The 12060-nt window shown below is 40.1% G+C and overlaps 1 protein-coding gene across 1 annotated transcript; it reads left to right on the plus strand.

Moving 5' to 3' along the window:
* Nucleotides 1–1270: 1270 nt before the first annotated feature.
* LOC115368611 (KN motif and ankyrin repeat domain-containing protein 1-like) lies at nt 1271–10955 on the plus strand. The gene is made up of 9 exons (XM_030064808.1): nt 1271–3836; nt 3943–4086; nt 5318–5426; nt 5927–6014; nt 7381–7600; nt 9169–9311; nt 9694–9894; nt 10440–10538; nt 10700–10955. Exons 1-9 carry the CDS (start codon nt 1271–1273, stop codon nt 10760–10762), a joined length of 3633 nt encoding a protein of 1210 aa, XP_029920668.1. The 3' UTR covers nt 10763–10955.
* The last annotated feature ends 1105 nt before the right edge of the window (nt 10956–12060 follow it).

Consider the following 12060-nt stretch of genomic DNA (forward strand, 5'->3'; position numbering starts at 1 on the left):
ACATGCTGCAAGATGACAATAAATGTGTAAGGTAGGAAGTGATAGACAAATGCAACTGGTAAAATTGTTAAGTATAGCATTTTCTTTTTGTTTTCTTTTCATTTTGATGGCTAATATCCAGACCTGTGACCTGACTGGACTTCAGTGCAAGCATCACTCCATCACTGATAAACTGTGAAGTACGTCCATGGCTCAAGGCGGTAACATCATGAAAAATGAGTCAGGTAACTATTATTGTTATTATATGTTATTTCCTCCTTTTGCTTGATGTTAATTTCATAATTTCTGCATAATGCACACTTGTATTCCATCCACTGTTTATAGTGGAGACCTAAAACAGCAAACAAAAGAAAGTACCATCTTCACCAACTTTTTGCCAAAAAGATCACACTTAACCTTTACAGCTTGCTTGATGAATCACAGCATTTGTTCTGCAAAGTGTCATTTGGAAAATGAGAAAGGTTTTAAAAGAGTTATATTTTTTGTTTTGTTTATTCAGTGGCTGAAATACTTGGAAGATGTCTGTGGTTGAGAAAAAAACTGCCAAGAATATGGTTGGGCATTTAGAGGGAGACTTGCAGAGTAATTATAGAGTGGGTCCAGTCCATGCAGAGACACGTACCATTTGGGGTGAAGTGACTCCAAACTGTGTGTCTACACGATTGGTAAATGCTCCTCTGTCCCTCCTCCACTGAAGGGACAGGCAAAGATAGACTGCAGTCACAAACATTTGGAGGTGAGAGAAGAAAGCTCTAGACTCAGATAGAGTGGTCACAAATCAACATTTAATTTCAAGGTAAGGTAAAACAAATGATACCGCAGGGGCTGAAAAGTAAAAACTGAAAAAATCTATGAGAAAAAAAAAACTTGTATCTGCATGCAACAGTTTTTCAGTGATCATATTTGTTATGAGGAGTTGTTCAGGATATTGATTTAGTTTCTGAATGTGAATACTTCATGTTTATTTACACTCTAGTTGGTGTGCCAGATAATGTTCATCGTCACTCTATTTGAAAAATTAGAAGATTTTAAACATCACAATGCACGGTGCATGTTGATGTGTGTGTGCATGTGCGTGTGCGTGTGTGTGTGTGTCATTCTCTTTTGAGACATAATATTATCATCATCACATGATGATCAGATTGATTGGGACAGTGTGAAACACAAAGAATGTAAAAATGACAAAAGTCCTGAATATATTTTTATTTATTATTATTATTTTATTATTATTTTCTCTTTAAGAGTAATGAATTATTTCTGTCTTCCCATTATGTATGACACAGGAACAAGCACCGGGAAGTGTGTGCCTTACCACTTGGAGGTAGCTTACAGTTATCAGCTGGACCTGAGCCACTCCAAGTGTGTGGACGATTTCCAAAACAGCACCAACATTAAGCGGCTAAGCCTTAAGAGAAGGCCCAAAGTGGCCATAAATAATGTGGAAAAACCACAAAGTGACACTTCACTTGGCCAGTGCCATTCCTCAGAATCCCTGCCATCATCTAGTAGTGATGATAATAGACTACTGGCCACGTCGTCAAAGACCAGAGGTCGCCCCCCGCTTCCTCCACCCCATGGATCAACCTTGGATATCCCACCATCCAGGAATGATGGACCCACAGCCTCTCAGATGCCTCCTGAGTCGAAGCCTAAGCCTGCAGCAAGATCTCTGACTTTACCCAAACACAATTCTCTTGTGGAAAAGATGCTGATGGAAACAGGCAAATGTTTGGAACAGGAGAGGACCATCCAGCCTCCACCTGAGCCCCATCCTCGTAGACGACTTGCCAGCTTTGGAGGAGTAGGCTCCACTGGATCCCTCTCCCCCTTCACTGGCTTGGGTGCATATAACCAGAACAACAATGGGAACAAACCTACCGGCACTGGGGGTGATTTGTCTGTCCAATTCAGCTCCTCCCTGGGCAGCACAGGGTCCTTGAGGCTGAGCCCACAAAGCTCTGGCAGATCCACCCCAGTTACAAGTCTTGGTTCCATGCACTTGCAGCATGTCCGTGACCAGATGGTAGTAGCTCTGCAAAGGCTGAAGGAGCTAGAAGAGCAGATCAAAATCATTCCTATCCTACAGGTGAAGATTTCAGTCCTTCAGGAGGAAAAGAGACATTTGGTCTCTCAGTTAAAGAACCAGAATGACAACCAAGACATATCTGATATCATTTGGAAGAGAGCATACAGTATGGACAGTTTTGACCAACTCCAGAGGGTCTGTCAGGTTGACAATGAAAGTAACAATACTGGCCTCAGGGAATTCAGGCAACTGACTGAAGAGATGCAGGCATTGGAAAAAACCATCAAAGGTGGACGTTTGCAAGCACAGCACGCAATAAGTAAGAATACACCGCACGACAAATCCATCAAGTCAGTTGCCCCTGCAAGTGATGAAGATGTAGGCATCATCTTGTCCAAACCCCCAAAAGAAAACAAATATGTGGACACTGAACACATAGAGACAAGATCTGTTGCAACAGAAGTATCTGAATTCAATCTTGGAATTGTCCCAGAGCGGGATACAGAGCTTGATATCCAGCAGCAAATAATTGAGACTCTGAAGGAGAGAATATGTCACTTGGAAGCAGAGTTGAAAGAGTCAGCTCTCCAGTCAGAGATGAGCCGTCTAAAGCTGGAGCTTCAGGCTGCAGGGATTAGGAACCGGGTTGACAAGGCCTCCATTGCTAGACCATCTACTGAGAGCAAAGGCACTGAAGCTAGGGCCCAAACCAGGAGCCAGGGAGTGGGTAACCATACAGAGCTCCGAGATGCCAGCACAGGGGAGTGCACTGAAGTGAAGGGGTGCAGCGTGGGGGTATCTTGTAGGCCTGAGCTTAGAAATGTAAGTACAGGTTCAGATGCATCGATGAGTCACTGGGTGGTGAGGGAGCGAGGGGAGACCAGGGAACAGGGTGTAGGGATACAAGTTATTACAAAAACACAGGGGGTTGGAACAGAGATAGTGGTATGCAATGCAGAAACCAACACAGATATAACAATGGAGAATTTGGGGTCTGTGAAAGGACAGATAGAGTATCGTTCAGTGGCGTGTGGGGACTGTTCGGTTAATGTAACTGTTAGTGAGGCAAAGGAAGTGGTTTCGCATGGAGTGGCTACAGAACCAGTCAGAGGGATTGATCAGGGTATCATGGCATCTCCGCAGACTGCTTCACAGCGCACCAACACAGTGTCCAATTCAGTGTCCCGCTTTACCAATACCAGATGTGCCTTCAACACCAACTCCAGCACCAACACTGTCCTCAATACCCAAGAGAAGCACACCAACACTGCACAAACAGTTACTAGGACAGTGTTTGTTGGGAACAGCGTCCGAGACATTCAGGGTATCCCAGAAACCCGTTCAATTGGCGTAGGAACGGAATCTTTGGCAGGAAGTGCCTTAAAACAAATACCAATGACTGCAGTCAAGGCAACCCGGGACATAGGTGTTGGATTCACAAACATTAACGATAATTTCCTTATTGGACTAAAAACACGGAATATGGCCTGTGGACCTTCCCATCTACCTGACCCCACCAAGACTAGGAGCATCGGTGTAGGTGAAGGAAAAATACGGGATTTGTCTGGTTCATACCGAATACCTGGCCAGCATTCTGGACAGTCCCAGTGGGACCCAGAGCTGAACCATTACATAGAGAAGATGCAGAGGTTGCTAAAGGAGCAGCAGGACCCTCTCACAGACAGCTACAGTGAGCAGGTGTTTGTGCAGCAGCAAAACAGCCTGGGAAATATTAGCTCTAAAGTGCCGTGTATAAACACAGCCATGACACAAGGAGGAACAGAAAGCCTTCTAGACCCACAGTCCGCAGGTATCACTGCAAGGATTGATATTTGTGTTGGATGGCCATTATTGTCATTTAATGAATACCATTCAAAAAACATATAAAAAACTAAACTCAACTTTCTCTGCTGCAGCCAACAGACCATTTCCCTCCCTATCTCAGCTCTCAAATGACTCCTCCAAAAGTGATAAAGGAAAGTCAGGAATCTGTCAACCTGGTGATTCAGAGGTGAAAAGAAGGATTCAATTGATAGAACAGGCATCCTCAGCTCTAGAAGGTAAGCCTGTGCAAACATGGCTTCCTGTGTGTGTGTGTGTGTGTGTGTGTGTGTGTGTGTGTGTGTGTGTGTGTGTGTGTGTGTGTGTGTGTGTGTGTGTGTGTGTGTGCGTGTGTCCGTGGGCGTGGGCGTGTGTGTGTGTGTGTGTCATTGTGTTAGTCCCTTTTGTAATCTGTTACATTCAAAACTCATTTTGCTACAATATAGTATGCATCAAGAGGGAAAGAGTCACAGCTACTGTCTGTTAAAAAGTTCACCATATCAAAAACATTCTATTCCCAGACCACTCCCAGTCCCAGTTTGGACTGGTGTGAAGTCTAGAGGAAGTGGCACTCTTTGGCTTGGCAAACTGACTCTTTGAGGTGTACACATGGAATGTTTGGTATGGCAATGGGTTTTGGAAATCATGTATTTCTCACTACATAGCAGTTTGTGGCAGAAGAGGATCTAAAATTGAATGGCTTTGTAGGAGGGACTTGAATGAGGGAATGTTTTCTCCTTTTTAAAATGAAGCCCTCATATTTGCAAGAAAGCATAACCAATTCTTCTTATGAATCTAGAATAATCTTGTGAGGTCTAAATCTTACAGATCCACACCCTACTGGTTTTGTGTCAGATTTTTTTTTTCCAATTTACTAAATGGCTTGTAGTTAATAAAAGCTAATACCCTGCAAATGTCAAAATGATGATATTAGATTAATTAGGGCTGTGTATTGTTAAAAAAAACTATATATATATATACACTGTAAGCAAGGTAATATGTTGTGATTTTTTTTTTTTTTTTTAAATCTACTTTAAGGAAAACTGATATGTACTTACTTCTTCCTGTCTCATATAGATTACAACACAAACACAACCCAAAATGAACCACTGTCTGTCACAAATCTTTGCATGTAAACTGTTAAATGTAGTGTTTTAGAGAATCAATACAGTACCACAAAACATAATATCATGATATGTATGTATTAATACTTTCTTCCAACCTGAGTACGTAACGTCCACAAGCTAATATTAGCAAATGTTTAATGTTTCGCAACCGTGACCCTGACCTTTACCTAACCTTAATCATTATTACAAACCTTGAGCTCTAATTCTTGATTTAGGAAAAGCTCCCGTTGGTCGTATTAGAGGGTTAGAACAAACGACGAGCAGTCATGTAGGTTACAGGACGTATTGTACTAGTTAAGTGTGATGTGGCATTCAGAGGCTTGTGCTCCATGGTTGTCCCTAGACAGGCCAACTAATGTCAATATGCTGCGGTCTACCATGAAGAAACAAAGTGGTGACCAAGTCTGTAGCAGCAACAGGAAGACCATGAAGTTTATGGGGGTGACCACAGGGTAAGGCTCTCATGTTCAGCCTCTTATTTGCTTGAGACTTGTATTTATGATGGATACCATGTCTTCTGGCTTTGTCCAGTATGGGGTTGATGCTTTGCATGTGTGCAGGCCTGAATATGTTTGTGCAGTATGCATTAGAGTCCTGTGGTTTGTCCTTAGATTGGACCCTAAGTCAACTTATGGGCCATCTGCCAGTGAGGAGGCTGACTCTGTAGAAGCAAACAGAAAACAGAGGGAAATTTCTTGGCAGTCTGATCAAGGGGGGATGCAACCAGCACAGAGCAAAGGTGTGAAAGGCTCTGCAACATCAGATACCCAGCAGAGGTAAGAGTCTTTGGTGTTGGTGAACATCTTAGTTGAGTGAGGTTTTTGCATTGAAAAGCACCAACCTTAAATCACCATAATGTCTTGTATATCAGTGTACCCCTGCTATCTTTTACCGCAGGATCATCTCCAGTTTAAAATAGTGCTTAGTAACTAGTAGCATTTATTCTTTTAAGGTTTAAGCTAAGTGAAAAGATGTTTTCTGCATGTCAAGCCTTAAGGATCCACCTGAATGATGACACAGCTTTATCCGGCAGGGATTTGGTAAGTTCTGCTTATCATATCCAGCATGACGTGTATTTGAAAGCTCTTTGTGTTTGTGTGCATGCATGTGTGTTTGTTTTAAGGGCATGTGTGTGGACGGGGAGAGTGTGGAGAATTGCTGATGCAGGGTGTGTTCAAGTATGTCTTTTAAAGAAATGAGTTTGGCATTGGACACAAAAAGCCTAGGAATGTGCTGACTCTGTAATTTTCAGCCATGGTATATTTTTTGAGCTTAAAAAAAAAAAAAAAAAAAAAAAAAACAATGCTATTTTTAAAAGAAAAGGACTTCCTGACTCCCACTATAATTCATGATTTACTATCCAAGACTTTATTGCCATGTCAGCGTGCTTGATTGGAATTTGTAGTGCAGCTCATAAAAAGTGAGAGACAAAAACAAACCCAGCAATTTAAATGTCAATAAAGAGATAGTTGAAGACAGCAAGAGAGACAGTGTGATTAATAAGGAATATCTAGGCATAATTCACTCAAGCACACTCACACACCATAAACTACTACCAACCTAACCCACCAGAGGGTATAATGACTTTTAATATTCTAATGAACCTCTTCTCAACATGAGTTAGGTAACCCATCAGTGGGAACAGGTTTATTTTTGTCAAAGTAGATTTTCAAAAATCAAAAAGCAGTACAGTACAACAGTATGCTTGTAAAACAGTCAGTAGTAATGTTATTTATGTGTGCCATATAAATGGGATAAACATGCAAAAACAACAGTGTGGTTCTTTAAAGGCAGACTGTACAAAGGGGAAGAGACACCTCTTTGCTATATGGTAAAAGATGATGAATGCTATTTGCAAATTTAATTTAACTTATACAGGCATCATGACTTAAGCACAGCTCTTTTACCTCACTACAAAAGTAAGGGCATTTTGCTATTTTTTTATGTTTTTTGTGGACATGTGATATCAAAACAGTGGATTCAAGAGACATTTAGAAGTGTTGTGTCGATGCCATCAGTTATCAGAGCTCAGCCTGTCGTTCCTCAGATGCATCCTTTGCATTAGTAAACAAAGTGCTGTGCCCTGCCCTATGAAACTGAATAGTCTGCCTTTAAGCGCTTTTCTTTATGAGGTTAATTTGGAGCTTCTTCCTTATAGTTATTGAGTTATTGAGTTATTGGTTTGTTGTTTTGTTGTTGTGATCTTTGTCCGTGCTCTATAGTCCCATGATTACAAGATGTCCCTGGCTAATGCAAAGTTACAATTGCTATGCACTTTGTGAGTTATGGCAACTGGCAAAACCAAAGTATTGATAAGGATGGCTGAGAAACCAATTCATTTCCTTTCTTATATTTACCAATTCATTTCCTTAATTCATACACATGGGTGTCTTGTCTCCCCCCCAGGATGCTTGTGTACACACAGTCCAGGAGGAGTGGTTCCGCGTGTCCAGCCAAAAATCAGCTGCTCCTAACATTGTGGAGAACTACTTGGCTACATTTAGGAGCATATCACCCTCACTGTTGCAACATGTAGCTAATATGGCTGATGGCAATGGAAACACAGCTCTTCACTACAGTGTGTCTCACTCCAACTTTGGTGTTGTCAAGAAGATTCTGGATGCAGGTAATATACCCTCGGGATCTCATTTATAGCAACTTTCAGCTGTTTTTCTTCCCTCCCTTTACCTTTCTTCTTTGGTCAAGCATTTTTTAAATTTCCAAGTAATTAATGTAAAATAAAGCAAAAACATTTGGACAAATTATCCTACTGGTACTTTTTGGAACTGAAGAATTCCCAAACCACAACAATTTTGCACAAATTAAGCAGTATACCATAATAATTAAATATTAAAGACAGAAAATAAATACAAATGTTCTCATTAGTGACTTAGTGAGATTTTGCTATTCTTTTGTCCTCAGGTTTAATTTCTATAACAATGAGTGTTAACTTGATAGTTTGTCAGACACTGATTGAGTCTAGTTATAGACAAAAATGATCCTTTGAACTGGGCTAATGAAACTGGTTTCTCACAGGGAATATTGAATGAATGAATTGAATTTTATTTAAGTGTCATGCACTCAAGGTGCCCAACCCACATGGGCTTATAAGACACTAAACATGACAAACAGCATTGCATAGTGTGTAAACAGATAAACAAAACAACAACAGATAAACAAAAATAAAGAAAAACATACATACTCTTATGCCTGCACATATGGACTACATACTGTATATATTACCAAATTCAAATCAAATATACAGCACATCTTTTCTCTTTTCCCACGCTTTACAAATAAAGTTAGCTGTATGAAAAACCCCTATTCTGAAACATAATTCCAGTTTTTTATAATCATCCAGGTAAAAGAAACCATTGAATAACAATCTCATTTTTCCAAAAAATACATGTCTAAGCTCATCATACAGAGGACAAAGGAACATAAAATGAATCTCATTTTCAATCTGTTCTAAATCACAGAGCAAACAAAGTCTCTGTTCCTCAGGTACACCCCTAAACCTGCCCGTCTCTATGGCCAGAGGTAAAGTGCCGGAACGTAGCTGGGCGCAGAGGGATCTTTGGATTTTAGATATATTTTGTTCAACATATTTTTCTACTTCATATGTATTTTTTATGAGGCAATAAGTTCTTAATTTAGGTTTACTCCATATTTCTACAGACCATTTTTCTTTATGTTGTTGGAAAAATATGTTTTTAATTTCTTGAATGTTGCAACATAATTTATTGTGAAATATATATAACAAATCACAAGTAGAAAATAAAAATTTCACCTCGCTGGCCCAAGGAGATCCCTTTGATATTTCCCAGTTGTAAATCTTTCTGGTCAGTCTATGCTCTGAATAAATTAATATAGAATAAATTAATATAGTCCTGGACTTAGCCCATTCTAGGTAAACTGGAATGCATATATGAAATTATAAGAAATCTATTATTAAGAAATCTGTTATAATTTATTCATAATACATAAAGGCTGTCAAACTTTTTTTTAATCTTCTGGGTGCAATGTGATGAAGCTTGGTGTTAGAAAGCCTGATAAAATCCAGAAGGAAGTGCTGCGGTTAGTCTAACTATAAATAAAGATGTACACATCTTTTGTTTTTGCACCCACGTACTGTAACTCTTCAGTCATATGTCTTTTTTTCCCACTTGCCCCCACTGACTGCCATCACTTCAGAGGTGTGCAGTGTGAATCAGCAGAACAAGGCAGGCTACACGCCCATCATGCTGGCTGCTCTTGCAGCTGTGGCGACTCCCGAGGACATGAGAGTGGTGGAGGAGCTCTTCACCAAAGGAGATGTCAATGCCAAGGCGAGCCAGGTTAGTTTGTGGGTGTGATGTCCTTCAGGCAGACTTTAATGTTTCCATGTGCTCCAGGGATGAGTAAGCCTGTTGTTGGCTCATTCATACTACAAATGGATGTGTTTATTTCCTTTGGATTATTATATTTGTAGTGTGAATGGAACAACATGGAGGTACCATTAATGTGTAAGGATTTTTTTTTTTTCAAATAGCCTTGTTGCAGGGACAGTGGATATCGCATTGAAAGTAAGAGTGAGAGAAAGAAGGTCTGTCTTTAAGGAGTGAAGGAAGAAGAGAATGTGAATGTTTCTGGCTTATCAGACAATCTCTAAGTCTGTTTTTGTGAATAGCACAGATAAGAAGAATCAGTGTGGTTAAGCTGCTGTTTCTGCTCCTCCAGGCAGGCCAGACAGCACTGATGCTGGCAGTGAGCCATGGCAGGATGGACATGGTGCAGGCACTTCTGGCACAGGGGGCAGAGGTTAACCTCCAGGACGATGAGGGCTCCACGGCACTGATGTGTGCAAGCGAGCATGGCCACACTGACATTGTTAAACTACTGCTGGCACAGCCGGACTGCGATGCCACCCTGACTGACAGTGTATGTGAGTCATTCCTGCCACCTCATGCAGCCTCTTTGGGCCTGGTGGCTTCAAGCACTGCCTGTCTTTTACACACTGCATCACACAAACAGATTTTAATCAAACAAAAATTTAAAAACTGTATGAAAACTTCTATTTCATTCAGTCACCTTCAGGAAAAATGATGGAAACACAGAGCTCTTTCTCCTAAAAATTCTGTTTCAAGGGGAACATATTTTGCCAACGATTATGTTTTTAATGTATCACAAGAACATTTGTAATAGCAGTGTTCATTTGTTGCATATCTTACATAAAACACGTTCCCGTAACCAAGTGTTTTTTATGCCTAAACCTAACCTTTCCCTAACCTTAACCAAGTGGTTTTGTAAAGGTAAGGAAATCCCTCGAAATTTAACTGAGAATGTAGTTTAGTTGTATGGGAATGTAATTTTTAGGAGACAGAGTTGTGTAATGTGTGATATGTGATTCTTATATTACATTAGTGAAGTTCAGCACACAGCAAAACTTCTCAGAGTGTGTGTGCTTTGTCTGTCTGTGTCCACAGGATGAAAGCACAGCCCTGTCCATCGCATTGGAGGCAGGACATAACGACATCGCAGTGCTCCTTTACGCTCATACCAACTTCTCCAAAGGACAGTCTGGGGTAGGTTGGTCCTTATACTCACATTAACTCTTAATAAAGTAGATATTCAGGTATCATTTTTACTGTGTGTGTGTGTGTGTGTGTGTGTGTGTGTGTGTGTGTGTGTGTGTGTGTGTGTGTGTGTGTGTGTGTGTGTGTGTGTGTGTGTCCATTCTTTTTAGGGAGCTGCTCGTCTTGGTGGCAAGTCACTCTCTTGCTCTGGTGGAAGAAATGTCTTTGAATGACACGATGCCCCAACGCATCCTTTTGCTGCCTTGGACAATGCGAACGGATGTTTGATTTATGATAATCATGAGGCCCTTCAGTGTGAAAGCTCCAAGTAAAGTATTGTTCATAATATTTCAAGAAATCTTTGAGGTATTTTGAAGTTGTTAGAGTCAAACCTTGTTGGATATCAAGCTGGCAAGAATGATACTTTGTTTGAGTTAGCCATGGAAATTGTCTTTTGATGATAGCTATTTGTAATGTTAGAGGGAAAAAATAATATTTAACCACCACTTGACGATATGCATGCTACTCTCCATGTAAATGCAACATAGTTTAGCATGCATTTAAGACAACATAACCTATAACCTGCGAGGAGTTCCTAACATGGACCATAATGTAACTCAACAGATAATATAACGCATGACAGCATATTCTCTATTCATGATATCATCATGTTATATGCAAACACTGATTATTATATACTCGCAATTAACGATATGCCTTTTCCACAGTTATCTCATTTCATCCTTAATTTTATTTTTGAGAGAACGGGGACTGAATGTGTCTTACAGAGAGAAGCCTTGTTAAATTAATCATGATGGGAAGAACTTATTAAAAATGTTGAAACTGGGGGAACTTTGTATATCATTTTTTGATTCATAATATTAAAATGTTATGGATTTTTTTGTTTCCATGTATAGTCTCTACCTTTACCATTTCACTTAAGATGACTGATCACTTTTTTGATGCATAAAACTCAGGGGAAGAGTGACAACAGAGCAGTGCAACAGAACCACAGATGGCCATAGATTTTTTATTTTATTCATTCATTTATTTATTTATTTTTCATTAGGTTTTTCAATAAGCTTAAGTAAGGAAAATGCTTTCCAATCTACTCTGGACATTTACTGCTTCTGATTTTAATGTCTTGTCAAAATAATAGGTCACATGTTTGCCCTCCAATATGCTGTTAAATTACAACAATCTATAAAGGGAAATGCACATTATACTTCCATTTTTATGTGCTGTGTCTTTTGATGGAAGTCCCTTTTACTGTTAGCCAGTGTGTGTTTGAGGTTGGCCCTCAGAGCAGCTGGCAGCGGAGGGGTCACACAGTTTTCCTGGCTCCATCATGTCGCCTGGTGCTGACAGGCTTCACTGTCAACGTGCCACAGCACATCACACTCTGATTTGTTTTGTTTTCTGCTGGGATGCTTTAGATCATTTGCTGCTTTTTGAAAAATTAATATCTAACAAGCTTGGACAAATTTAGTTAATTTTCAGTCTGGATAAAGAGAAGTCCTGGAGAGTCTTG

The sequence above is a fragment of the Myripristis murdjan genome, chromosome 12 (genome assembly GCF_902150065.1).
Source record: "Myripristis murdjan chromosome 12, fMyrMur1.1, whole genome shotgun sequence".
Classification (NCBI taxonomy): Eukaryota; Metazoa; Chordata; class Actinopteri; order Holocentriformes; family Holocentridae; genus Myripristis; species Myripristis murdjan.